Genomic DNA, 26,696 nt, shown 5'->3' with positions numbered 1-26,696 from the left:
GAATCAGGGTGCTCACTATGTATCATGTGTTTACTATTTAGGATCTATTGGGCTCTCTCTCTCTATCTTTTATTTATAAACCCACCGGCCTCGCCGTTAGCACTGGCAGATGTCTAACTTTAGTTTCCCTCCTTCTGGATGGTTTCGAGTCCTTCCTGGGCCACCTTCTTGATCGTGACCTTGCCGCTCAGGATGTCTTTAGTTGTGGCGAGGATTGAGGACCAGCTCTCAAAGATGGTGAAGGGTGTTCCTTGACGCTCGCAGTAGGTCACCAGATCTAGAAATAGTCAGCTCACTGGAGAGGAGGGAAAAAGCAATAGAGAAAACCCCAGGAAAAACACGCACCCCTTCCTTTCTTAGCAAACAAAAGATCGGTCTCCGAAGCAGCCGACAAGTCCGAGACGCCGTCTCCCGCATACAATAGGGTTGGGCGTACGTTGTCCGGCAGAGCGGCATAGGGCTTAATCTCCAGCGATTTGTCGTGACCAAAATGGCTATCATCGTGATACTTAATCTGCCAGCCGCCCTCGGTGTTGATATCCTTGCCATCGCGGCTTTCCACATCGTTGGCGACAATAACAAGGTGGTCATCGGGCTTATGTCCTAGCAGAGTTTCGAACAGGGCGCTAATGACCGGGGTCATACCGGATGACAATACTACAATTGGCACGTTGTTTTCCTTGGACCAGTGGTAGAATTCGACAAAGTATGGATCGAGCTGCATGTTCTTCTTAAGCTGCTCGATGCACTCATTGAAGGGAACCTTGACGCTGTCTAGCATGTCGCGGAAGGCATCACTAACAGCAGATAGGGTTAATAGACTGTGTCTCGAGGAGATTACCTATACTGTGATACTTACCGAAAGCTAACTTTGTTCTCCAAGACGTCAAGGTTCCCTTGACGACGTTTTTCTTGTCCATAACCGAGGTTGTCAGTCTAGGCCAAGGTCAATTAGTCAGGAGTCCTGTAACTAGTTCTAGGAAGGCGAGTACCAAGAAGTCATTGCTATCTTGAAGTGTAATGGTTCCGTCAAAGTCCGTGAAGAAGATGATCTTGGGGTTAGTCTTCATATAAGGGAGATTGGAAGCGCTCATGGTGTCGTTGTATGGGAGTGATTAGACGGAGCAAAGCTGTTTAAGAGAAATGACGGTGAAAACAGAGAACAAGTGAGTAGGTGGATATAAAAAAAATTCTAAAAACCAAAAAAGTCAGAAATGGGAGTAAAGCTAAAAGGAAGCGGCATTCATTGACATCCCACCGGTGAAGAGGAGAAAGAACCCCGCGAAGTGGCTATACTCGATCTGTTTAGTAGTTCAGCCATCCATCATTCAATAGTGTTTAAAGTTGCCTGATTGAACCAATGTGGTGCCTGAGCGGCGGTTGACTATTATTTAGTACGGAGCAAACCGCACTAAACCAATTTCTGGGAATTATGCGGAGTACTTACGGAGTAAAAATGAGAGAAATTTACCCGTTGATGTACTAATATTAAATCTGATATCACACTATCTCAGTATGGGTCCCGGCTTTTTTTTTTTTTTTTTTTTTTTTTTTTAGGAAGGTCCCTTCACTTTTAGCCGAACCGAAGACTAATTCCGAGAAACATCAGATCCAAGTCGATAAGATCTTCCCACGTCATACAGCCATTGAATTCAATTGAGATTGAATGGCTCGTATGCTTCAGTCGCTGCGGCGAGCCTTGGGACTGACTTCGCCCAAGCCAGTCACTGCGTTCCGTAGGTCTATCGATACAGACTTCTCCTTCTTTCGAGGTATGCTTCTTCTCCCCGGTTCCGTCGCATTGTTACGTTCATCATTAATAACCAAATTTGAATGATTAGAGGGAGACCGAGCCATTGTCCATGGCAAAACCCCATCGTTAACGAAACCCCTGCGACAGGGTCAGAAAACAGACCTCCGGCGTGGGTACCTAGAGCACAACAACATCATCGGTCGGCGAGTGCGCGAGCGAATTCAGGCACAGAAAGGTCAGCATAATCTCAATTGCCCAAAGGGACATGAAAGGAAAAGTCGAACCTTGCCTAACATCGCTTCCCACCCGAGTACAGGCCCCGAATATCGACTCACACTTCCTACACTGGACGAATATGTCGCCCTGACGCCTCGCTTGGTAACACCGGTATGAATGCGATTCTTCGCCATTGACAACTCCACCGCTACCCAGATGATTAATACTGTGCCGGTAGATCTACGCCGCGGACGCCAATCTCATCGTCTCCCTACTTGATATCCATGTAGCACCTCCAGCAGAAGGAGAAGAACGCACTCAACAGCCTCTCGAAATCCTCGAGTCCGGCACCGGCCATGGTTCCCTAACACTGCACCTGGCGCGCGCAATCCAAGCCGCAAACTCAACACCCCCGCCGCTACCAGCTCAATCCCAGATCCAATACCTCCAAGGCCGACCCATACGACCGGACGAGGAACCAGAAGAAAAGAACAAAGAAAGCGCACCCACTAACGAGACACCGATTGACCCAGCCCAACAACAATGGGACGCCTGGCGCACTCAACGCAGAGCCATAATCCACACCGTGGACGTGTCTCCAAAGTTCTCCGCCCACGCCGAGAAAACCGTCCGCGGCTTCCGACGGGGTCTCTACGCAGGCAACGTCGATTTCTACGTAGGCCACGTCGAGAAATGGATAGCAGAGCAGAAACGACTCCGCACGCCAACTAGCCTTCTACCCCTAACACAGAAAACGGCGGACCCGTTCCTCTCATATGCGATCCTGGATATGCCAGCCTCACACCAGCGCATTCCCCACGTGGCCCCGATCCTGAAAGAGAACGGCGTGCTCGCTGTCTTCATGCCCAGTATCACCCAGATCGGTGATTGCGTGAATCTGATCCGTCGGCAGAAGTTGCCATTCATCCTGGAGAAGGTCGTTGAGCTCGGTCCCGGCATCAGTAGCGGACGTCAATGGGACGTCCGCTTTGCGGTGAAGAAGTCTCGTGCGGATCCCTCGTCGTGGAATGAGTCCTCTGAACCGAGCGAAGGAGCTGTTCAGCAGGATCGGGAGACTCTTGACGAAGGTTCCGTGGAGAGCGTCTCTGTCCCTGAGGAAGCGCCCAAGGAAGAAGATAGTGTGCTTGTTTGCCGGCCGAAGGTCGGATCACGTATAGTGGGCGGAGGGTTTGTTGGAATATGGAGACGCATAGAGGATTCCCAGAAACAGTGAATCGCTTTTAGTTTGGATACCCCCATCTGTAACACCAACCACTACTGTACTATATCAAAGACTCATGTATAGATCGATAGATACATCTACTACCTTTTAACAAGAACTCTTCTCTCTGTGCTTGACTGCTAGCGATAGTCCGAGTATAAAATGAGCCACGGTTTAATATATCAAGAAAATTTACCTCGACATCGAGCATCCATAGTACACTTATAGCCATCCTCTACTCACCTGGACACGCTGTGTAAGACCTCAGGGCTATATGAAAACAAGCGACCAAAGATAAGACCCCCATTCGCCTAAGAAAAAATCATAGCAAAGCAGAGAAACGTCTTCATGACCCAACTACTCCAAGCCAGGTGACCTTCAGCCCCTCAACACCAAGTATGGAAGAAAAAGCCACAGATGTGAGTAGAAATTCAACATGAGGGAAAGAGTAAGATCCTAGCACATGTAATGAGAAAGATATGAAACTGCCGCGCCGTTGAAAGCTACTTTCCAAGAAAATGATACGCAGGTTCAATTGCACGAACGCACTCTGGCGACAGCAATGAGAACAAATAAGACTCAGAAGAATGTTAAAAGAGGAAATGAGAAAAGCAAAAGCAGTAGACGAACACCACAGACACGCGAAAACCCCCAAAGATTCCGAGATAACAAGATAAACCGGCTACGCAAACACCAGTCTCGTAAGATTCAGCATGCACCATCCCTCAATTCCGTTGCGGTCCAAAATCCGCCTCCACAACCTTTCCCTTTTTCCCTTTAACAACAAACTCCGCAAATAATGCGATATGATCACTAGGAAAATGAAAGTTAGGGAACCCGGGAACTTTCTGCAGATAGTCCTTGTCCACCTCGCCGAGTAACGCCGAAACATGAAGCGTATTCGATGTAAACCAGATATAGTCCAGAATATCCTTAAAATCAGGTGTATAGTTCGTGAAACTCAACTCGCCGATCGAGTTGTATGCGGATTTCAGCTTGAACGGGTGGGTCATACCAACCCGGCTCAAGTTTCCATAAAGTCGCTTCTCGAGATCCGGATGCTCTTCCGTTAGCCGTCCGTTCGCAATCAGATTGTACGCCGCTGACCCAGGCGATGAGTTGAAATCTCCACACATGAAAAGAGGAATTTGATCGCCACTGCTATACTCCATGGATGGAGCAGGTTCCGGTGGAGTTTGTGCTTCACCACCTTCCGCTTCTGAAAAGCGGAACGCCGTTTTGTCGGTGCACGCAGGCCATTTCGCGTACGTCTCGGAGAGCTTCGTGATCTCTTCCATCAAAATAGCTGTCTGGATCAACTTGACATCCTTGAAGGCAGGGTCCCAATAGAGATGGGCGTTCACAACGATGAACCGCGAGCCCGTTAGCCTGTTTTCAAGGAATACAACAACTGCAATGTGATCCTTTTGCCATAATCTGTTGTATATGTCATCTTGGCCCTTGGCATCAGGTCTCCGTACCGCTGTTTGGCCAAAGTTGATCATCTGCTTGTCAAGAAGAATGAACTTGGTCCCCTTGAAGAAGGTAGCACAGCCATCAACAGACTTGGCTTCTTCCTCCTGCATACCCATGGCTCTTCCTCGAGGCCAATATACACCCTTGTAGCCGTTGTAGGCCAATTGTTCTCTGAAATAACCGTTGTAACTACCTTGATCTACTTCTTGAAGACAAACGATATCCGAGTCATGAGACCTTAGCTCGCTAAGGATGACATCTCTTCTGAATTCCCATGACAGGGCACGAGAAGGAGTATATCCGAAGTGGGACTGTGTTGCAGATGAATCGCACAGTGCGTTATAGGAAAGGACGGTGATCTTTTCAGTGGAGGTGCCCGCAGTCTCGTCAAGAATAACCCAATCTCTGTCCGGAGGAGGGGGGTTTTCTAAGGTACATTTATTAGCATAAATCAAAAGGCCTCCATTAGGATAGTTAGTTGGGTTCACTAACCTGGCATTTCTTCCCTCAGATACTTAATCAGAGCTCTGGTACCCTCCTTCATAATTTGAGACTTCAAAATATCGTTCAATGGGTTGCCTTCAATTCCCAAAGTGTCCAACCGGTAGAGGTATCCCATTTCGTAAGGGAGCGTACGGATATTGTTATCGAACAAGTAAAGCTTCTTCAGGCTCGTAAGCATGCCAATCTCCTCGGGAAGCTCGGTGAGGTCATTGCCCGAGAGGTCCAGATGCTCCAGTTTCCGCAGCTGGCCAATTGTCTGAGGCAGCGCCTTGAGTTTGTTGTGGTTTAGGTACAGCTCTTTCAGGAAATCGTAACTGAACAAAGACGTGGAGAGTGCCCGGAGGCCTTGTCCGCCGAAATCGAGGGCATACCAGCCCTGCCTCGGGGATGCTTTTACTTTCGTCAGCCCATTCTTCACATCACCTCCGTTCTCCTGGGGTTCAGGCTGACTGGGAGCGATTTGGATGCCCTTTGTCTGTTGAGCGACGGCCCGGGCATAGTAATGCGGGGAACTCGCCTGCCGCGATTCAGCGGCCAGCTGAAGCTGTTGTTGCCAATGTTCATTCATAGATTCATCGATATCTTCGTCAACGTTAGCATGAGCCCCATTCTGCATGTGGCTCGGGGTAAAGTGAGGAGTAGCGGCAGCCAACGCCCCACTGGAGAAGTTGTGCTGGTGGTTAATATTGTGGGAGGCTTGGTTGTGGTGTGTATGATGATGAGCTTGCTGTGCAGGGTGAGGATGGTGACTCTGGGATTGAAACTTCGGCATCTGCATGCCGAAGCGTTGGTGAGCCTGGCCGCCATTCATCAGGACATGCTGCCCTTGGTGTGTCTGACTGTACATAGTGAATGGATTGAGCGCAGCTGCTTGGCCAAGGGGAGGAGATCGTGAAGGTGATGGTGTGTCGTGACTAAATTTCAGTCTTGCAGTCGGAGAATTCGTCCCGTTCCGGACAAGGTGTCGTTGATGAGAAGGTTGTTGTTGTTGCGTTTGAAAGAAGAACTGCCCGGCCCCAGGCTGCTGGAACCTGTAGGTACCATCTGCCATTTACCGTGGCAGATGAGACCGTGAGTTATTTGCTTGAGGGGGAGTTTCGGAGAAAGTGAGGGTCAGCGACGCTGGAGACAGAGCAGTGGCAGGAGAGAGAGGAGTCGGGGACCGGGTTCGTTCTCTCCTTCTCTTCAACATGGGGTCCTGAAGCGGAACCGCCCCGAATCAAGGTGTCTGGAAATCACGACCGCAGCAATTTCACTACAAGATTGTCTGCTGTCAATTTCAGTCGCAACTGAAGGTCTTGAAGCCTAACAGGTGACGTACGGTCGAACGATAGGGGCCGGCGTCGGACGAGCGAGTCACAGCAACAAGTGGGGGAGGCGGTCTAGCGAGAAGTCTGGAGCGGAGTTAAACAGCGACCCCAAGGACAATGAGGTTGAATAGATCTGACGAACGGCACGTAGAAATCGGTGAACAGATGTAACTGAGGCGCCAAAGGCTTGTGGAGATGAGTTCCTCATCGCTTTGACGCTGCGAAGTGCTTTGCATCCAAGGCGGGAGTCGCTGAGATCACGTGGCCCGGCATCCGAGGGCGTGATTCGCCGCCGCCGATCAGCCAAGACCGCTTTCAAGACGCCCGGATTTTGTTTTCTTCTCTCGACTGTCGCTTTCAGCCAAACTCACCCTGGGGATCAGTAAAGGTCCACTAACCTATATAGCTCCTACGAACCAGCAGACTTTCTTCTACGAGTCCCTCTTCCATGGCATCTATGGTTGTTCTACTCCGTAATCATTCCCAGAATACATCACTGAACAATGACCTTTGTTGTCCCCGCTTCCATGGACCCTACTACGGAATATGGGAGTGTTTACCTCGATTATCCACTTCAACCCCAATAGTTGGGTGGAACGGGCTTCATAGCTAGCTATCAGCTGCGTCGACCCCCAAATGTACCCTTTCTGCCCAACCAGCTCTACCTTTCAAGTTAATACTACAATGCATCCCTAGTCACGCAAGATTTTAAAACAAATAAGACAAATGTAGGTTTAACCAACTAACACATACTAGTGGGGACTATAATGAAGCATGGTGTTTTGGTCTCCGTCTCCAAACAAAGGATGGAGTCAACTGCAACCATATTGTGTGACCTCTCCTTTCAAAATATGCAGCCAAATCAGCAAGACTCAACGCTGACTTGGTTCCAATGCCCAATGAAACGGTCCATCCTTTGTTGATCGTGGTGGTAGTTTTGAGATTGGGTTGTCCTTTATTTCTTGAATGACAGATATCCCAAATTTCAGTCTATATTTAGCGTGCCTCATGTTCCTGCATTCATGTCACAAGCAGATGGCTGATAGTCAACCTGCAAATGCGGTTGAGTTTGAAATGGTTCCACAATCACCTGATGACCTATATGGGTATTCTAACGCTGGAGGTATCCTTAGCTGTATACCAACATAACAGTAAGGAATACTGTATACTCGGGGGTAACGATTGACTAAGATCAATCTCAAGTAGGCCCAAATATCGAAGTATGCCTATCTATCTATCTATATATATCGGGAAAAGGATGCAAGTCTTGCTGGCTATCATCCCCAAGTGCTTCACATTGCAACACAACCACCACACTAATTTCCTCCTTAAATCAAGCCATTATCATCTCTCTAGATGTCAATAATTCCTCCGCAGTTACTCATGCTGGAGCTTCTTGGTCACACACAATCTACCCTCTTAGATGTCAAATAAGAACAAATTTAGCAGATGTAGACTATATCTGTCTCCCCACCCTTGTCCTGCCGCACTCAGGAGAGCCTAGTGCTGAGTTAAGAACGATAGCTTGATGCCAAGAAATGGCAGAGGGTTGCAAGTATTGCAGAACTCTTGTTTTTCCTTTGGCGGCTTTTAGAAAGTCAATTGAGGACAAGGCCGTGTTGAAAGTTGAACCTGCCCCTCAGTTCCCTAGTACTTCTCTGTCTGAAACAACAACGTGATTTAGCCTTGCCTCGATACCCAATGCCAAAGTACCTAGGGCCTCAGGCCACCCCGTGACCCGTGCCAGCACGTGCATCGCATTTGTTCCCAGACCGGACCGCCACCCGAGATTCCCCATACGGTGGAAATCCAATGAGGAGCATCCGGCGTATGGGGAATGTTGTCATCGATTGCTCCTCCGTGTCACTTTAGCCGTTCTTGAGCGTCGCAAACACTAACCAAATTTTTGAATTTTAGGGCTCTATATTCTAGAACCTCTTTGCATCAGCATGGTGGAATCATTAGGTCAGAAGTACGAACATCCTTTTAAACTTGCACGAAAAAAGAAAAGGAAATTGTTCGCCTATTGCTTCCTTCTTTCTATTTTTGATTGACTTTTCTTTCCCTCTCTTATTCTACCGAATTCTCCACAACTAATCAAAGTAGCTGGAATTAGTTAGTGGCCACTATCAAAGTCTGTACCTACGTTAGCTTCCAGACCTCAACGGTGGTTGGGTGTCCAGTTCAAAAATTTCGGGTTGGTGCGATGGTTCCACTGCGACCGATTTTCAAACTGATTCTCCGATCATCAATTCTTGAACTCTCACGCGCATGACCCTGACAGATGTACTCCGTGAACTTTAAGACTGATCACAGACCAAGGGGGGGCTTGAGAGCTGAAACGAAAGATGAGCTACTAGGTCGTAAACAACAAGACACCCGGTGATCCATCCGTACGGCGGCGGTGGCGGGGTGGGTGCCCGGCTTTGCAGGAAGGCATTATGCAGGATTTCCGCCACTAGTGGGCGGAGTATCGCTCTTCTCCGTCTGTAACAGTTGTATCCATGGTGTGAGGCAAGATCAAGACAACAAAAAAAAAAAAAAAAAAAAAGAAGAGAGACCAGTCAGTCAAGAACCGGTGTTTGCATCGGTTGACCGCCACGGAAGAAATCATAAGGCAGAAGAATGCGAGACCGAGACCTTCCGTAGCCCAATATAGAGTAGTACTATTAAGTAGGCTCCGTTCGTAGTGGAGTGGACAGGCCGCTTTTAGGGGTCGTGGGACGGGACTTGGCCGTGGTTTCCTGTCACGATGCTCTTTTTTTCTTGCCCCCCTCTCGCTCTATTCTCGATCTCTCTCTTTCTCTCTTCCATGGATCATTCTCTGCGTCGGACTGCGTCCTGACATAATTCTTTTCTTTCTTTCCCTCCTTGGACTTCCTCTTCCTCATTTCTAAGCGCCCTTATATTCGGTTCCAACAATAATTGTACAATGCTTTGAACACTAACTGACTCCTGCTGTGCACGAGAATGCAAACCATCCCTGGCAGATCCACCTTAACGCTCGACCGATGAGAACAGGGATTTTGTTTTAGAAATGGATATGATGTCAGTCAGCACGGCGGCGTTCGCCCCAGCTGCAGCTTCTGGCTCCGACCTGCATTCGATCCTAAGCTCAACCGGTCCTACCAGAGCAGCGACGTCGACTTCCTCGCTCAATTCCTTGACTGACTACACGAACTATCCTCTGATCCGTCAGGGCGAACGCACGTACTTGCGCGACCCCGAAAGTCTGTACCCTTTACCATGCGATCTCCCGGAAATTCATCGCCAAACGCTGCGCTCTCTAATGCTGCTGCGCGTTTTCGGAGGCCCTTTCTGCAACCCATACTTTGCCGATCGCCCTCCCCAGCGTGTCCTCGAAATTGCATGTGGTTCGGGTCTCTGGTCTAGCTTGTCTCATGACTATTTCGCCCGTCGTGGCGCTCGCAATGTTGCTTTCCATGGTATTGACCTCGTTTCCTTGGCCCCTGACTTGCGCAAAAAGGGTGTCAATTGGCAATTTAAGCGCCATGATCTACGGAAGCCTCGTTTGCCTTTCCCAGACGATTATTTCGACTTCGTCTTCATTAAGGATGCGTCGATGTGCCCCTCCAGTCCAGCGCAGCAGGCGTCCGGCTTGAGCGAGCCGCTGCGCGTTCTCAAACCGGGCGGCGTCCTGGAAATATGGGATTCCGATTCGGTATTCCGATCATTGCTCCCTAATCCTGCGCCCGCTCGTAAATTAGCATCGAGGGAACTGGAAATTGCGGATGCGACCGCAACCTACACATTTTCGCCTGCCACTCCATTCACACGAGTGCAGAACAAATTCCTCCAAGACTACAACTCTTGGGCTGAGAAGGCATTCGACCGTCGCAAACTCACTGCACTACCTTGTTCCACGATTGGACTTTCCTTCAACTCCGAGGTGGACGTCTTAGAGAAGGTAGATAGCCGCCGGATTGCTATACCACTGGGCGACTTACGGTGGGAACGAGAAAGCAAGGATTCTAGCGGCGGCGCGCGGAAGCAATTAACGGCAGATCAAATGTCCATCCGGCGCACAGCTCTTTTGACCGTGATTCAGATGATCGAGGGCATGGAGCCTATCCTCATGGAGGCCAGCGGGAAGAGTAGAGATGAATGGGATAGGTGGTGGACAGCCATGATGGCCGATGTGTTCCAGAAAGGGGGCCTTGCAAACGGCGAATGTTTGGAAGTGAGTGCTTGGTGGGGCCAAAAGAAAAACCCTAGCACAAAGAACTCATAGAAGCGTCTGGTTTTCTGGATGGACGAGCAAAGAAAAAGCACAAAAGCAGAGCAGCCCGTTGCTCACTTCCTATTGGTGATACCCCATTTATGTTGATTTTCCATATGTATCCTTCGTTCCAGTCAGGGCGTGATGTCAAATTGCCTTGCTGGCCCTAGTTGTTTTCATAGCGCTGTTTCAACGTGCGATATCGCTTCAAGTAGTACCTAGTCGTTGTACGTTAGTTGAGACGGTCAATGTTTCTCTTGATAATTGCATGATAGATGAATAATGATAATTGACTGAAAAAGAGCTGAAACCGGAGTTCTAAAGCTAATCTATTGCCGTAAACTTGGTAGGATCGCTAAGGTCGTAGATGTATGGCGATTGAAAGTTGTAGAAAGGGCTGAAGCCAAAAAACATTGGGTATGCAGGAAACTCACAGTGCCTCAATCTCTATAGTCCAGCAGGTAAGTGCCACACTCAAGCTATCACCCTCTTTTAGATGGACATACCTTTCTTCACGAAATCCGCCCGTGCTATGCCCTTCCGTATCTGCTCATCATCCGTCAGATGTGCCTGGCTGGCAAACGCCTTATGGAGTCTATTCCTGAAGTATTCATAACCCAGTGGATAGTTACGCCCGAGAAAGAGTAACTCTATCGCTCACAAGATTAGCACAACTCAGCATGCATGGTAGATTAAATCGGGAGGCTCAAATGAAAATACTATACAAACCTTTATAGATATTGATTACTTGCCGGCGAAGTTCAGGATTCGTCATTGTCACCCACTTGAGTCCGAAGGAATTGAAGTTTAAGATGCAATGAAGAGGTGTTGTGCAGGAGGAAGATGTGTTGAAGGATGCGGGCTGGGACTTGATGTTTGCTTTACTTTGCTTGGCCGAGACTACCCGATGACGTCGTAGCACGGATAACCAAAGCAGCAAACAATGCCAAACATTATTTACTGCGGGCAGACTCATCCAGTACTACTCCGTAGTAGTCCATCTTTGCTTACTTGGGTCATTACCACTGACGAAGTTATCTACCAGGTCGACATAACCCTAAACTTTGCTCAATGAAAGCTTGAAGCATGCTGGGGAAGTGTGGGGGTTGAGTTCCTGAGCCGCAGTCCCTGAATTAAATTTCCGTCGCATGGACCAGTCAGGCTCACAGGGCCAAGCTGGGGGTCTCGAATGGCATAGTAGGTACGGAGTAGTAGGAAAATATGATGATACTATATTTTTCCACAGGGGGAAGAAATATCCACTTCTACTACCGATTTTTTTTTTTTTTTCATTCTTCTTCTTTTTTCCCCTTCTTTTTTTTTATGTTTCACAACGACAGTATAATTAAATATGAGCGTAAAAGCCCATTACGACCAGACTGCTTGTTCTCAAAATTCAAAAGCCTCGCTTTGCACCTGCAACCCCCCATGAAACACCTACTGGTTAATAATTCCACACCTTTTGTGCTATAACCTAAATTTCACCTACATAAAACTCTCTTCCATTGACTCCTGAATATCTCAAGTTGTTATCCGCATATACGGCAAGCCAATCCTTTAAACTGGTAGTAAAATCGAGAATTCCAAAACCTCGTCTACGGTGAACGGGAGTATATACTGAAGTAGACTAGACTGGTTGCGGGTCTCCACACAGCTGTTGGCGAAGTCCGCTCTATCTTTGGAGAAAAGGATTCTGGAAGCGAAAGGAAAGATACCGTTCACAATTCAGAACAGTATTATAAAACAAAGGAAAGAAAGGGGAAGGGGTACACGCGACAGGGATTCAAGAGAGAAGGGAACAATGTCTCAATGAGGCCTTTGCCGCCGATATTTGACGCTTGAGTGGATAAATTAATATATCCCGAAGGACCAGCACCTTGGCTATTGATCTCGACCGAGTCAGGATTCATTTGCCCCTAGAACTGCGGAACCCTTGAACCAGACCTGGTCGTTCGGCGGCAAATGTGAAACACTGACTTCTCTCGCTTAGATCCATCTCAACAGCTATCACGACGAATACCGAGAACACGTCATGACAATAAGGTGATCATTGCCGTTTATGTATGAAAAACCCTAACCGTTGTCCCTCATGATATCGCTGGATCCTGACTATCACTGGGGACAATTGCAGCGCCATCCTAATCGTTATCCATCAACAGCCCATGATGACCCCAACAGCTCCAAGAGGAGTTACCCGATTGGGCAACGGGGAAGTAGGTTGCATACTATAAAAATGGAATATCCCGAAGTCTACCAGTGTGGAATGATGTGCAACCGCCATCATTCATTCTTTCTTTAACATCCAGTCTTTCTTTTCATCTTGTCGCTCTTTCAATATGCGCTCTATCGTTCTGTCTGCCCTGGCGGCGGGATTTGCACAAGCTTACACGGTGACGAACGTTGGGTTGTTCATGTTCAAAAACATCGATCCCCTGGTGGTCCCGGGAAAATACACCAGCCATATGCATAGTTTCTTTGGCTCCGATGCTATCACTGCGAACACTAAAACATCTGAGGAGTTGCAGAAGGGCTGCTCCACGGCCAAGAACCCCAACGATTATTCGACATACTGTAAGTATATTCGGTATCGCATGTGAATGCTGGAGCTTATGAATGCAATAGGGGTTCCAACCCTCTATCATGTCGATGGTTCAAATTATACCGCAGTACCTATCTTCAGATTCAGCGCGTACTATGTCGACGTCAACAGTGCCGAGATTGCAATCCCCCAAAACATGAAACTTCTGGCGGGCAATGCCACTGCTACGTCCCAGGACGGCGTGGATGGCAACGCTGGCATTCAATGGTTCTGTGACAGCCAGGCAGGAGAGGAGAAGGACGACGCAGCCTTCCCAACGGAGACGTGCAAGTACCATCTGCAGACTCTTCTCCTCTTCCCCGACTGTGCCAACCCAGACACTCTAGAGTATGCCTACTCGGCCAACCCAGATTGGGTGGATGGCTACGGCAAGAATCGTTGCCCAATTGGTATGAAGCGTATCCCTCGTCTCCGGTTCTCTATCCGCTACGACTTGCGGAATATCCTGCCAGACGGCTGGTCCGGTAGCCCTCCCTTGGAACTCGCCTGCGGCTCCTCATACTGCAGCCACGGAGACTTCATCAACGGATGGCTTCCAGAGGCTGCGGATAACATGGTGAAGGACGCCTCCTCCAATGACCGCGAGTATTTCCAGGTCTCGGGTCCCAATGGAGCGGGTGACGAAGGTTCCTTGTGCGATGCGGAGGATGCTCAGGATAGTGACCCTACCCACGGTACCAGCGACTACTGGGAGAGTGTGATGATGGGTATGAGCAAGAACTCGACCGTAGTGAGGAGGAGTTTGTCTCGTCGTCGTCATTTTTAAACCAGGTCTAAGCCTGAGAGGTTCGCCCACGTTCAAACCAGAGCAGCTACCCATCACATCTTCGAATGGAGGTCGCTGGTCGACGTCCTGCTTTACTGTCTTGCAAACATCTCCAACTATTGTCGCTCGCTTTGATGAATGAAGATCAAGATAAAGTAACGAAAATAATAACAGTAAATCCAGGAATTTCCACACTACTTTTCTTTTGGTCTACTTATTCCTCTGAGGACGGTGAGAGTCTGGCCATCGCTCCATCTGAGTAATTTAGCATATATTTCGCATCAGATTGGGTTGTGTCAATACAAAGCTGAGAAGTGACGTAGTTTTATCATGTAAAATCAATGCAATATACTCCGTACAAAGGTCAACATGAATTTAGATTTGGCGTTGGAGAAACGAAAACGTGAACCAAGAGATACCTTCCGCACTGCCTTATACTATTGGGGCCGAGGACCCACCCAGCCTTACTCCACTCCTCCTATAGCCGGAGTTACAGCCGGAGCATCTCAAAGCATCTCCAACCACTACATATCGATGCTCAATTGTTCCATAATGACCCCAATTTACGCATTCAGGAGGCAGTGTTTTACTGCACTTACTTCAGAATACTCGTTCCTTTCTACTCGCGCCCTATCGACATCAGGCCCCGCAGCACGAAATGCCGATTCATCAAAAACCACCGCGCCCCAACCCCACAGGATCGATCCCCGATGGCTTACCATGACAAAGAGGAGATTGGGCAGATGCATGATGTTTGGCCTGAAGCCGGCACAAGTCCAAGAAGCCGGAGAGGTACTCCAACAAATTGCGAGAGATTGGCGTGAGTTGATCGCTGGAAGCGAAGGTTACTTAACAGATGCGACAAGGAGGGGCCTGTTCCGGCAGAGCGTTGCTTGGGGAGAGATGGTAGGGCGAATATACCTTATATTCGGCATAATGTACTGGTACTAATGCAAGACTTTTGCATGGACCACAGGATACCATGGTAAGTTGATAGAGCCCATATCCGAAACTATGCCCATTCGGCACATTTAGCTGACTGCTCATCAAGGGTATGTATAAGTGCTCTACTCGCTGAACCTCGATAATGTCGTCTTTGTCGCAGTTCCTAGGTCTAATTATTCTGCATAGGCCATGTTAATAATGTCACTTACGTCCGATACGCCGAAACTGGACGGGTATACATGACTCGCAACTTTGCCACGCATATAGATCCGGCTCATAAGAAAGAATGGATGAATATTGTCGGAAATACCGGAATTGGAATCATTTTGAGGAGCATCAAGATCGATTACAAATTCGTGCGACCCTCCTCAACCCCAAGTACGACATCATGTTTGCTAACAGATGGGGTCTCCCCTGTAGCCCATGAAATACCCCGACGAGGTCACTGTCTACCATAAAGTAGCACATGACCCATCTTCTTCACATTCACACAAAGACGCATTTCATCTGCAGGCCGTAATTATATCAGAAGCAAAGCAACGGCCAGCTGCCCGCGTCCACGAAGACCTGGTAATATACGATTATAAGCGAGGGAAGAAGGCCGAGATGCCACCATTCATGCTGGATCAATTCAAATCCACCTGGGAGCTTCAAGAGAAAGCAAAGACATTCTGGCAGCAGCGGATCCTCGATATTGAAGCAAGGGTGCGAACGTTGGAAATGGAGAGTTGGGATCGCGAGGACGCCGTCGAAGATACAGGGTCCGCGAAGAAATGAATTTCTCCCTGATTTGATGTGGAGATGGACACATGTTTAATTGAGCGTCCATACAGTACCTTGCGTATGCTTCAGCAGGATATATGTACGCAACACATGGACCCTGCGTATGTTAGGTATTGTCACTATGTATTGTATGGTACGTACAGAGAGGCCACATGTATCCATCGGAAACGATTACCACGATACAAGATCCGTAATCTATCTTCTTCAGGTGGCGGTGTTCTTTCCGAGCCAAGAAAAAGCTTGCTCACCAAGTAGCCCAGTCAGTAGGCCTCGGTATTCTACCTCAGGGCTCCTGTAGCCTCCCTATACGGAGTATGACCAATCTAGCGTAGAACTGGGAAAAAAATTTTTCTGTACAAACAGCACCCCCAAAATCATCTACCATGCACTTAGTAGTCCCCTTTACGTGCTCCCAACTCTAACATCGAAAATACTAGAATACTAGCGTTCGGCCCAGCCCCGGCCCTTGGCTCGGGCCCAAGCCGAGTAAAGACCCTTTTCCTCCCAGGGACGCCCATTGATTGGCCCCATTGGAAGAAATTTTATCTAATAGCATATAGAAACACATGTGTCAATTGCCGGCTATGATGCCTGAAAGCAAATTTTGGTATCGTATGATATTAGTGGTACTCGATTGGGAACAATGGGTCAAACTTTTTGCAGTGTGGATGCGTTGGAGAGGGGTGCATGCTGGAAACGTGATTCTGAGCCAGGGTTCCCTGGTCCTCAAATTGTGAAATGATCGACGGCCTAAAGCTAGTTGCTAGATGAAAAGACAAAACAATAAGTTCTGCCGCCGGTCAAAACAATTGTCGGCCTTGGCGTTTTCTAAACGAGTATGGAATGCGGTAGTGTTTTCTGGTGCTCTGGATTATTGTATTGATGTGGCTGGTGGCAGTTTCATTTTATTACTCCGTATGTCTTGGAATTATCCTTTTACATTGTATTACGTGTGCCTCTATCTTGCTAATCATGCTGTCAGAGACTAGTTTGGGGTACTCAGCTTACACTACGGTTTATATATATGTGTGTGGTAGCCACAATGGCCCCCATTGCTACGTTGCTAAATTGCTTTCATATTGATTGCTTAGTCTATTGCTTGATGCATAAATTCCACAACTTGAGCAATACATAGTCAACTAGGCAGGATGCGTATACCTCCCTCCAGTAAGGATATGGGGTTGTTACAAACCCCACGATCGGTGATATTTAGCATATCCCTCGTCTTGCAGGTCATTCTTTCTCACGTCATGTCGTCACTACCCAGGTTCCTCCTTGATTATAAGTAAACCACTAAAACATGGACGCTTAATATTACCCCTACAAATAAATCTACTTGCAGCCCGTAAGACAGACCGTTTAGTCAGATACTTGTGTTTGCTTGGGGCCAGAAATGGAAAACTGGCCCCTATAAGCCTAACAATAAGCATGTTGCTTCGCTAATGCGAAGATATCAAATAGATAGTAGCTAAGGTGCTCCCTTTTGTATGTTAGAGACTACCCTCTTTACAGACTGTCAGATACTAGTGGTTGTGGACATGATACTATGGGTTGCGTCCCGAATGGAGGATGACTGCATGACTGTATACAATAGTGGATGATAGAGAGATGAAATCCAACGGATAAGGGCGTAAAGAATGCTGGGGCTAGGGTGTATTCCTGAGGTTGCAGAAATAGTCGCTGAACCTACGTAGCCCTGGTATGTAGCTTGTCTTTGCCGATGCTTTCTCGAGCGGCAAGTCTAAATACTTAACCTTGGGCTGATGGTAGATTTACCTGTCAAGAGGAACTCAACTAGATGACTCCCTAGGAAGATATCACATCTCTTCATTTCCAGATATCCAACACCGCAATAACACAACAAAATGCGGGTCAATGAGTACTGTAAAAATCAGAGCGGTATGAGTAAGTATCATCTGACGGTCGTACTAGTCTTTGCGGGGCGTGATTGCCCCATCGCACCGACTATTGGTGGAAACGAGAACGAGCATCCCCTTCCGGTATAGAACGTCGATCATCCTCAAAATTCCACCCTAATCCAACGAATAATATAGATACCAAGACTGCCCTAAGATGCTTCACCTGACATACTGCATGCATGACTCTCCCTACGAGGCAAAGGAAAAAAAATTGGGGAAAGGCCACACACGACTCGGGGGGGAAAATTGCGACATGAACAGCGCATTATCATATCCTTAAGACTTGATCACCCTTACAGGAGTCCCCAAGAGCTATGACGCTATAGATGGTGGAGCTTTGCCAAATCCGAACGGGTTGCCGATGGTATCGATTGTATGGTGGTGTATGATGTTACCGAAGGATCCTACTTTACCTTTTAGGCTAGAACCGGAAGCATAGGTATTCAATTAGGGCATGAAGTATTCTGCAACCCAAAACGAGATTGACTGGCATTGTTCGAGAGATTTAAGTATACTGGATGACGATCTCACCAGCCATCCCCGCTGTGTTCACTCCGATGACGGGAGCCTCTCTTGGCCTGATGAGATGTGGTACTGAATGAGAGAGCCGTTAAATACCAATGGAGATATCAGGAATGATCGACTAGCCATTCAATAAAGTTTATTCTGTACTTGACCTGGGGAACTATGTTCAAAACCTTGTGACACAGGATCACACATGTCGAATTCCCGTTTTTGTTCAGATTACTGCATATCTGCGAAACAGCATATTTGGGAATGTGTTTGGGTAGATCGAAAGATACCCAAGAGTACTTTATATCTCCTATTATTACTTCGAGTATGTCTTTATACCCTAGGATTCAACCCTAGCACATACCATCGGCCAAGAGTGATCCATCCGTCTTGCCTACCGAGACCGTAAGTTAGCCGAGCATTCCGCATGTGAAGTACACTGCTATTGCTACCCACAAAAAAATCACTACCGTAGAGCGCTGGAAGGAAAAAAAAAAAAAAAAAAGAAAAAGAAAAAGAAAAGAAAAGATAGCTATTAGGTATTTGAAGATCTTGACGGCTGGTTGATCGGCAAAGCCGCAAGTGTGATTTCCTGACGCCGTTGGAGGCTTTTATTATCTAGCGTTAGGCTGTCCACCGCCATCAACAGATGATACGATATTCAACCCCGCAGGAGGCCGCACATTAAAGAGGAGATCGTCAGATTATCCTAGCTAATTATGCCCTCACCCTAGTCTGGGTGGATAAAGATGTGATGAATTATGAATATGTACGAGAGATGAGGGGTTAAACAAAGCAATCAGAAGGATCAAGGGGCTCTTTCGAGCTATATCATTGGCGTCAATATGACCGTAGCCTGTACACGTAGCATCCGGCTTACGAGGCCACCCACAATTACAGTTTAGAATGAGTTTTGAGATCAGGAAGTCCCTCGGATCGTTCCCATTGTTATTGAAGAATAGGTACTTCTTAGCAATCGAGCGTCGTGCCATCGGAGCCTGGGAACCTCGGATGCGGTTCGGTGCTTGGATGAGAGAAATCAATGTGGTGATTTAGAAAGTTTTCATCCACGGCTTTGAGTTAACTTGCGGACCGAGCTTTGTTGCTATGAATCAGCCTAAGTTGATGCAGCAGACCGGGGTTGATCTTCATGGCCGCTGGCAGTTGCAGTATCCTGTCCCGTGTATGTATTCTAGTCACATCACTGTATGCACAGGATATGAAGCGAGCGTTCACTGACAAAAAAAAAAAAAAAAAAGAAGCCCACATGGGTATTATTACCAGGATTTCTAGAGACCGATGATGGAGATAGTACTTCTTATTCAATTTAGAAATACAGCTGTCCAACAGGGATTACTGCATAGGCGACGACGATACCACGTTCCTCGCGAACGTTGCTTCCTTTATAGATAGGTACATGAACAGCAATCAATAAAAGATATCCGCATGGCTGTTTGATTTCCATGGTTGGTTAAGAGGTTCCATAAACATCTGAAATATAGGGTAGACCAAAAATAAACCAAGGCAACCAACCAGATTCGATAGTTGGCGCTGTATTGTACAGTAAGACCCTCTCGGATTTCGATACATACAAGTAGTGGATACATACCTTACATACTGGGGCTATTAGGTGTGTTTTGAAGACGGGAAGGAAGATTCCTGAGGCAGCGACAGGTGTTATGGTCGCCTTACTGCCTTATTCTCTTTCCTGACGATCAGTTCCAACCTTTCGTTTCGTCTTTTTCCCGCCTCGTCTATCCAGACCCAAAAGTCTACCAAACCTCATTCATTTTTCCTTCTCTTTTTACTCCCCCGCCACGCCTTCTTACCCTCTCTTCTCCATATTCAATCCCAACTTCTCTTTTTTCTTTCCCTTTCCTTTCCTTTCTTACCGCAACCATTCCTCTTCTACCGCTTTTAGACCCCTCCCGTCATTCCTTTTCCTGCACACTTCCTGCGTCGCCTCCCCTCCCTCTCTCTCCTCCCCTTCTTTACCCGTGTATCTGATACTGTCTCGTCTCTACTCCCCGCCTGGTCCAAGTCCTTGGCTACCATCTGCCAAGCTGACTCGGACCTGGGTGTTAGGCTCCCTTGTCCATGCCACGTTCATCGGCTACGGCTAGGAAGAGTCATAGCAATCGGCAGGAGAATGGCGCCGCCGGCTCCGGCAAGAAAGTGAACAAGCAAAAATCGAATGGACAACTGAATGGGAATGCCAACGGTAGCTCCGCACCAATTTCTGGACCCTCCTCTCAAGTCGACTGGCCCTCGTCTCGCTCCAATAGCGATACGGCAATTAATTCCACGGTAGCGACGGCAACCAAGGCCAACGGTACGACGGAGTGCTCGAAGGCGGATGGCAACGGACGTGGTTATCTGAATGGATACGTTAAGGGCAACCCGGACATGTCTTACGGGCAGGCGAATGGGGCGGTTCCGCAGAATGGTGGCCTTACCGGCCAGGCGTCGCGTCGTACGGAGAGTTCCAAGAGGTCAGGCTCGAATACCTCAATCAACCCACTCCAACTGGCATCGACTATCCTCAAATCCTGTCCGATGTACGACACTATCGCCATTCTGATTTTTCTTCTTCAGTTGCCGCCTATGGTCCTTACGCTGGTGCAGTTCTTGTTCGCCTCCCTGACGTTCATGCCCCCAGGCGGTGCGTCTGCCGGCTCTTTGACGTCCAATTTCGATATCTTTCAGGGTCCGGCCGGAACACCATCTCTCGGTACGATGATTGCAATGGATGGATTCTTCCTACTATTCTGGGGTCTTTTCATGTGGACGTGGGCGCAAAATTTTGCCCTCGACTTAGCCCATGTTCAGGTCGCCATAACCCTAGGCGGAGGAGGGTCGGGGAAAAATGGGGGGGTTAATACCCTCTGTGTTGGTATTGTTCTTGTTTTGCATCTTATTCGAAGTAAAGGTATACAGGATTTCGTTTTAGGTCACCTTCTGTCCGCGAAAGTTATCAGTCCCGATTTGCTGTCGCAATACTCTCATCTTCTGCCTTCCGAGTTCCGGCGCACTGAACCGCAATCTTCTCCGAGCTGGATCCGGAGTTTACTTGCGGTTCACATCTTAGCGCAAGCAGGAACCGCAATGGCTAGGCGTTCAATGGCTAAAAATAGGGCACCGGCTCCTCCTCGAACTGGAAAACGTGTTGATACCGAGGCATCTGCTGGCTCGCAGACTCAAATCGATTCTGCGTTCGAGTCGGGGACCAGTGTATCTTCTTATATCGGCGCCGACGGACAACTTATTACGCCAGCAACGCACAAGGATGGTAGAGATCGATTGATTTCGGCGAAGAAACGCAGGAGACAGGCAAACCAGGTTCGGAATCGCCAACCGTTTTGGGCTGCGCTTGCAAGCACGAAGGTGACGGTTATGCGGGAGTACGAACATTCCAGGGCCCTATCAAAAACTGCTCGAGGCCTCACTATGACCGAGGAGGATCTTCAGGGTGTTTCTTTAGATGATGGCCTTGTTTGGATTACCGATGTTGATAGCTCCTCTATTAAGTTTGCGGCCGGCGATCTCGTCTCAGAGGATGCTGGGGTTTCCGGTTCTTGCGAATCTGGGCGGTTGGGCGAAGACATGGAGCCTTTTTATGTTTGCGTCAACGGCGCACTCTGGGCGACAGTCACGATTTGCAAAGTTCAGGATGTAGCCAAAGGTTCAAGTGTAGTACATTGGCGTGGTGAGATATCTGGCCTCGCACCCAATTGTGCCTACACTTGCTCTTTTTTGCGAAGTGACACGGAGGAAGAGATCTGCGTCATGAGTGTGAAGACACCGATCGCAAATGACGCAGAACAAGGTGAGATAGCCTCCATTGGCCAGGGAAACACTTAAGTAATCTAACACTTGTCTCAGTAGTTTCCTCGGTATCTACTCCGCCGCAGCCATCCTATCGACCATCGTCCCCAACAACCACGCTGAAAAATTCCATCGTCAACGCGGAACTGAAACTCAATGAGAAGCGCACACGGTTGAGAAAGGCCAAGAACGATCATAAACTTGTCGTTTCAAAGATTAGGAAAGAGTTGGACAATTATAACCATCGTCTCCACAGTGGCACAGATGAAAATCGGCAGAAACAGCGCTCTTTGCAATTGGAACGGAACATAAAGCAAACGGAAGAAGCTACCGCTGTTTTGGAGGTCCAGTTAGATAATTTGGAGAACATTCCAGAGGAGGAACTTGAAGAATGGTCGGCAGAGAAAGCAAAGTACGAACATGAACTTGAGCTCTTTAATTCAGCCAAGGAAGATGTTGCTACTGCTCGATCGGCTGCTGCTCGTGAGGTGTCACAGCTGGAGTCCGATTTGACCTCTACGATTCAGAGACGGGAACGTCTTCAAGGTCGCCGTACTAGGGTTAATGAGCAGTATGAGCGTATCATCTCTGCTAACGCACAGGGACTCAACGAGAGAGAGCGTCGCGCCGCCGAACAGTTTGCTAGAGAGCAAGACCAGGCCAAACTCGAAGCGAATTTCAATGAACAGTTTGCCAGCATTAGCCAGTCGGTCCAGGAGTATCAGTTGCGGACCAACCAACTTTGGCAACAGTGTGTGGCTATCGAGCAAGCTCTCCAGCAGCAGCAGCAACAACAGATCCTCTTGGACTCGGCCCCGCTCACTCCCGAGGGCAATCTACCTGGTACCAACACCCTCAGCGAGGCACCCACCCTGTCCCTAGGCGCTTTGACGACGAGCGCGTCCAGCAACCGATCATTGCTTGGACTTAGCTTCCCGCCTTTGAAGTCCAGCCCTCTGCAGCATGCTTCGTCTCCCATTGGTCCCACGTCATCCCGCCCGACTAGTCCAACGCAGGCGCCGTCGTACTTGCAGCACTTTCCGGCCTCGCCGCTCATCAACACCGCTTCCCCCTTCGAATCGGACTTTATTCACCGTGACCGGTCTTTCTCCAATCGATCGGGCCACAGCAGTCTATATGGTTCTGATTTCTTCGATTCGGGCCGTCGCCCCCCCTTCCAGTTTGATCTGTCTGAGAAGGTTGTCGATAAGAGAAGGAGTTCCGGTTCCGAGAGCAATGCTCCCAACTTGGGTCTGAGACCAATCTGTAGTCCGTTCCCGAGGGCAGGCAGCCGTGCAAGTGGAAGCGGAAGTGGTGGAAGTGGTAGCGGCAGTGGTAGTCCCAGCTCTGCAACTGGAAAAGGCAATTAGGCTGTTAAACACCTCCAGTGTAGTCAATATGCTGCTCGTTACTCCAAGTTACATGTGGTCTCCTTTCTGCTTGTGTTGATCGTCCGACATGGCGCTGAAGTCGTCTTGGTTTTCCTAGGCCATACTATATGTATCTAGCCCTGTGGCTTCACCCTGGTTTTACTTCGCCTGTGATCAATAAAATCGTGTATCCAGTGTAGATTTCCGCTCTTGTATTCCGTGCGTACGTTGTGTTACGTAGATTATTACAGTAGTTCAGCGCAATTGTGACCGAATATTCTGCCCTAAGCAGGCAGTATGTAATTATGATTGCTTATCACGGGGACTTTATTAAGTTAGGTCCAGAAACTGTTATATTATTCTATATACAAGAATCGCTGAAGTCGAGCTAGGCTATCGCAAACCGATTCTGCACTCACTTGTTTCGTGCAAACCCGCGGACGTTCAGTTGCCTCAATACTAGTAAACTGCCCTTTGGCACCACAAGGTTTTGATCAGCAGACCAAAACTCTAGATGGCGTGACCCCCCTCTAGTGATACTCTTTCCCCCTTTAAACCTCTCAGTATATGCACCTCACCATCTTACTAGTTAGCTGTGGCTCTTCCATGCGCAACATCCTCCCCTTCCAGAATCGACAGAGCGCCACCAACGAGACGGAAGCTTCCAGTGACCAGAGCCCGCGTCTCACCAATGTGGCCGCTAATGTTCCTCACATATTCAATGGCTTCTTCAATTGAATAAAGTGCTACTACTTCTGTACTTGGATCCAGGTCATGCCAGGTAGCTGCCAGCTCTTTTTGTAATGTGAGGTTTCGAAGCACCTCTGGATCAGTGTTCTTGTCATCGAGATCTTTCAATCGAATCTTGTGTCAGTCTCGAGCTATCATCACAGGGCGAACCATTAGCTACTAACCAACTTTATATAAATGGCCTTTGTGAGTGACATTTGTGCAGAACAAGGCGTATTGAAATTTTGTTCTGAAGTCATCATATACAGTACGGTGAACGCATTTGAGAAGCGAAATAGCGTCCCTTGCTGACTGCTGGTTGAAAATGAGCACGCGAGGAAGTTCCCTGGAAGATAATCATGATTAGAATATGCTCTCCAAGTGAGACAGAGGCGACTGACTTCTCTTTTGAAACTCGCCCAAACCAGGAACAGGCTACTTTCAGGCTGTCTTCTGTGTGGGCTCCATCGAGATGCCAATGCAGTTGACCACTTTTGATTGTCTCGCACCTCCCTTTCCATGTAACTGTTTCGAGGCCTTCAACGAATGGTTTGGGAAGATTTCCCTGTTCCTTATTGAAAGAGACTCCGAGTTTTTCTAGGGCAGTGTAAGCGAGCGCGATGGCCAAAGAAGCGTTCTTCTTCTGGAAATCTTCAGCTGGCTTGATGTCTACAGCTAGCAGCTCTGGAGCAATATGAACCGTGGCAAGCTCAGCTCCTTTCTCGCTCGCTCTTTGTTCGAGAACTTCCATGGCGTCTGGGACCTGCTCGACCGTGAAAGCAGGGCACTGGTTCTTGAATATCCCAGCTTTATGCCACGCTATCTTGTCAACGGTATCACCGAGACGTTTTACATGATCAAGACCGAGGGTAGTGATCCCGGTAACAGCAGGCTGTACGATGACGTTCGTTGAATCATTTTCACCTCCAACACCAACCTCATAAACCGCAGCATCTACCCCTTCCCTCATAAAGACATGGAATGACATCAGGGTCAGAAACCGGAAATAGCTTGGTTTGAGCGCTGGATCAAGGCCCTCTCGGAGGGCCGAGGATTCTAAAGCATCCCAGACTTCAAAGAAGTACTTCGTAAACTTCTCCTCCGAGATTGGCTCCGAATTAATCTGGATTCGCTCACGAACCGTTACGAGATGAGGCGAGGTATAAAGGCCAACTTTACGCGGCAACCCGATCGATCTATTGTAACACTGGAGGATTGAATTCACAAAGGCACATGTGCTACCTTTGCCTTTGGTGCCGGCGACATGGACGATGTTCAAGCGGTCGAAATCACTGGTCTGGTGCGGCGGCGGTCTAAGTCTTTTGCTAACTGGAACCGATTGAAGTATGTACTTACCTCGTATCCCACGCGCCTTACCCACTGCTGCATCTGCTCTAGGAGTGGAACACCTGTCCTCCGTCCCAGTCCTTTCCCTTCCAGCAAGGCCTTATAACCAGACTGTGTGGAATTCAACTTCTCCACCGCGTCCTTTCTGCAGTGAGCAAAACACTATAACCCCATGGGGAAAAGAAAACGCACATGATAACTCGGCTTTTCATTTCTTACTATCATTGCGGGAAATGGAACTGCAAGTAGACTGTCCGAATATGTCTGCCACTGCAAAGGCACAGGAAAGGTAGATGTCCGTCTCATGGGGGAAAAAAAAAGGAGTAAGGAGCTAATATAGTGTACTAGATGTATCTGACGCAAAGCTCAGCGCTTGTGATTTCAGCCCGCAGCCTTTTCAGCTGCAGCCACCGGCTAGGCTGCCCAAGCGATCAGATCTACATCTCAGCTGAATCGAAGTCCCCATAGATCATCCACTCTTTTGGGTACCCGCGCACCGAAGGTCATCGGAATTTCCTTTCTTCGTGCGATCCATCCTGCCATATACCATATATTTATTTCAATTTCAACGTACAACAGCCATGCATAAAGGTGGCGGCATCCGCAGCACTGTTTTTTCGTACCAGCTCTTTCCGAATGGCGCGCTCTATGTATGGTACGCTACCAAGTTCTAGTGAAAATGTTAAACGCAGATCGTTCCTGGTGGGTGCCGGCGGAATCGGTTGATTTGCCGAAGATATCGGAGGGCCCAAAGGCTAGTTCAACTACCGAAATAGCGGTATGGATCGAGTGAAATAGGGGGGCCTGCACACACGTCGGAATGGTTCTAAAGTATAGGTCGGATGCATGTTATATTGGTTTTGCGTTATATTTGAGCTATTATAGATATGACGTCATTAGGATTATGTTGACTAAAAGAAATTTGCCGACACCTTCTTGTACTGAGTAGGTGTGTATAAATTACTGTTGGTAAATAGAATATCGGTTCGGGGTGTCTGATCGTATTATATGCCAGTGGTAGCTTTTAGGTATAACAAAACCAACGAGATTGGTGATGGTCTCACTTGTATCATGATAATATACAGAATTGATATGAGGGGAAAATATTATATATACAGTTGGTCAAATAAGCGTCATTCCTGAAGGTTCTCATATAAGCCCCCAAACGTACGGAGCATA

The 26,696-nt window shown here is 48.1% G+C and overlaps 9 protein-coding genes across 9 annotated transcripts; 5 read left to right on the top strand and 4 right to left on the bottom strand.

The window, feature by feature from the left end:
• Positions 1 to 119: 119 nt before the first annotated feature.
• F9C07_11156 (putative phosphoserine phosphatase) lies at positions 120 to 1,094 on the bottom strand (the record flags this gene model as incomplete). Its single annotated transcript, XM_041289163.1, has 4 exons — positions 120 to 277; positions 346 to 797; positions 860 to 936; positions 993 to 1,094. 4 exons carry the CDS (start codon positions 1,092 to 1,094, stop codon positions 120 to 122), a joined length of 789 nt encoding a protein of 262 aa, XP_041140017.1.
• Positions 1,095 to 1,666: 572 nt separating this feature from the next.
• Positions 1,667 to 3,203, top strand: F9C07_11155 (adenine-N(1)--methyltransferase; the record flags this gene model as incomplete). Its single annotated transcript, XM_041289175.1, has 3 exons — positions 1,667 to 1,772; positions 1,842 to 2,140; positions 2,208 to 3,203. 3 exons carry the CDS (start codon positions 1,667 to 1,669, stop codon positions 3,201 to 3,203), a joined length of 1,401 nt encoding a protein of 466 aa, XP_041140018.1.
• A 713-nt stretch (positions 3,204 to 3,916) lies between these two features.
• F9C07_11154 (putative transcription factor) lies at positions 3,917 to 6,222 on the bottom strand (the record flags this gene model as incomplete). Its single annotated transcript, XM_041289164.1, has 2 exons — positions 3,917 to 5,094; positions 5,160 to 6,222. 2 exons carry the CDS (start codon positions 6,220 to 6,222, stop codon positions 3,917 to 3,919), a joined length of 2,241 nt encoding a protein of 746 aa, XP_041140019.1.
• A 3,296-nt stretch (positions 6,223 to 9,518) lies between these two features.
• F9C07_11153 (SAM binding motif-containing protein) lies at positions 9,519 to 10,733 on the top strand (the record flags this gene model as incomplete). The annotated part of the gene is made up of 1 exon (XM_041284480.1): positions 9,519 to 10,733. The coding sequence occupies one exon, from the start codon at positions 9,519 to 9,521 to the stop codon at positions 10,731 to 10,733; it is 1,215 nt and encodes a 404-aa protein (XP_041140020.1).
• A 418-nt stretch (positions 10,734 to 11,151) lies between these two features.
• On the bottom strand, positions 11,152 to 11,496 carry F9C07_2228783 (LYR motif-containing protein 5A; the record flags this gene model as incomplete). The annotated part of the gene is made up of 3 exons (XM_071509834.1): positions 11,152 to 11,168; positions 11,228 to 11,371; positions 11,451 to 11,496. 3 exons carry the CDS (start codon positions 11,494 to 11,496, stop codon positions 11,152 to 11,154), a joined length of 207 nt encoding a protein of 68 aa, XP_071366077.1.
• A 1,561-nt stretch (positions 11,497 to 13,057) lies between these two features.
• On the top strand, positions 13,058 to 14,349 carry F9C07_2200262 (uncharacterized protein; the record flags this gene model as incomplete). Its single annotated transcript, XM_071509474.1, has 3 exons — positions 13,058 to 13,292; positions 13,344 to 14,027; positions 14,261 to 14,349. 3 exons carry the CDS (start codon positions 13,058 to 13,060, stop codon positions 14,347 to 14,349), a joined length of 1,008 nt encoding a protein of 335 aa, XP_071366076.1.
• Positions 14,350 to 14,801: 452 nt separating this feature from the next.
• On the top strand, positions 14,802 to 16,565 carry F9C07_2142051 (thioesterase-like superfamily-domain-containing protein). Its single transcript, XM_071509179.1, is given in 4 exon segments — positions 14,802 to 14,993; positions 15,004 to 15,007; positions 15,213 to 15,387; positions 15,452 to 16,565. The coding sequence occupies 4 exon segments, from the start codon at positions 14,807 to 14,809 to the stop codon at positions 15,806 to 15,808; spliced, it is 723 nt and encodes a 240-aa protein (XP_071366075.1). The 5' UTR covers positions 14,802 to 14,806; the 3' UTR covers positions 15,809 to 16,565.
• Positions 16,566 to 20,343: 3,778 nt separating this feature from the next.
• On the top strand, positions 20,344 to 23,441 carry F9C07_2059726 (uncharacterized protein; the record flags this gene model as incomplete). Its single annotated transcript, XM_071508634.1, has 2 exons — positions 20,344 to 22,072; positions 22,129 to 23,441. The coding sequence occupies 2 exons, from the start codon at positions 20,344 to 20,346 to the stop codon at positions 23,439 to 23,441; spliced, it is 3,042 nt and encodes a 1,013-aa protein (XP_071366074.1).
• Positions 23,442 to 23,747: 306 nt separating this feature from the next.
• Positions 23,748 to 25,823, bottom strand: F9C07_2250816 (folylpolyglutamate synthase; the record flags this gene model as incomplete). The annotated part of the gene is made up of 5 exons (XM_071510069.1): positions 23,748 to 24,292; positions 24,356 to 24,516; positions 24,572 to 25,467; positions 25,527 to 25,658; positions 25,710 to 25,823. 5 exons carry the CDS (start codon positions 25,821 to 25,823, stop codon positions 24,027 to 24,029), a joined length of 1,569 nt encoding a protein of 522 aa, XP_071366073.1. The 3' UTR covers positions 23,748 to 24,026.
• Between the last annotated feature and the right edge of the window lie 873 nt (positions 25,824 to 26,696).

The sequence above is a fragment of the Aspergillus flavus genome, chromosome 1, assembly GCF_009017415.1.
Source record: "Aspergillus flavus chromosome 1, complete sequence".
NCBI classification, from domain to species: domain Eukaryota; kingdom Fungi; phylum Ascomycota; class Eurotiomycetes; order Eurotiales; family Aspergillaceae; genus Aspergillus; species Aspergillus flavus.
Note: the sequence above shows the minus strand (reverse complement) of the source record. Positions and strands in the feature narration are given on the sequence as shown.

Bases quoted from the DNA above. Each gene is read 5' to 3' on its own strand.
- F9C07_2142051 (XM_071509179.1), top strand. From the start codon at position 14,807: ATGACAAAGAGGAGATTGGGCAGATGCATGATGTTTGGCCTGAAGCCG. The intron at 15,388-15,451 runs GTGCGACCCTCC...TCTCCCCTGTAG, and splicing joins TCAAGATCGATTACAAATTC to CCCATGAAATACCCCGACGA.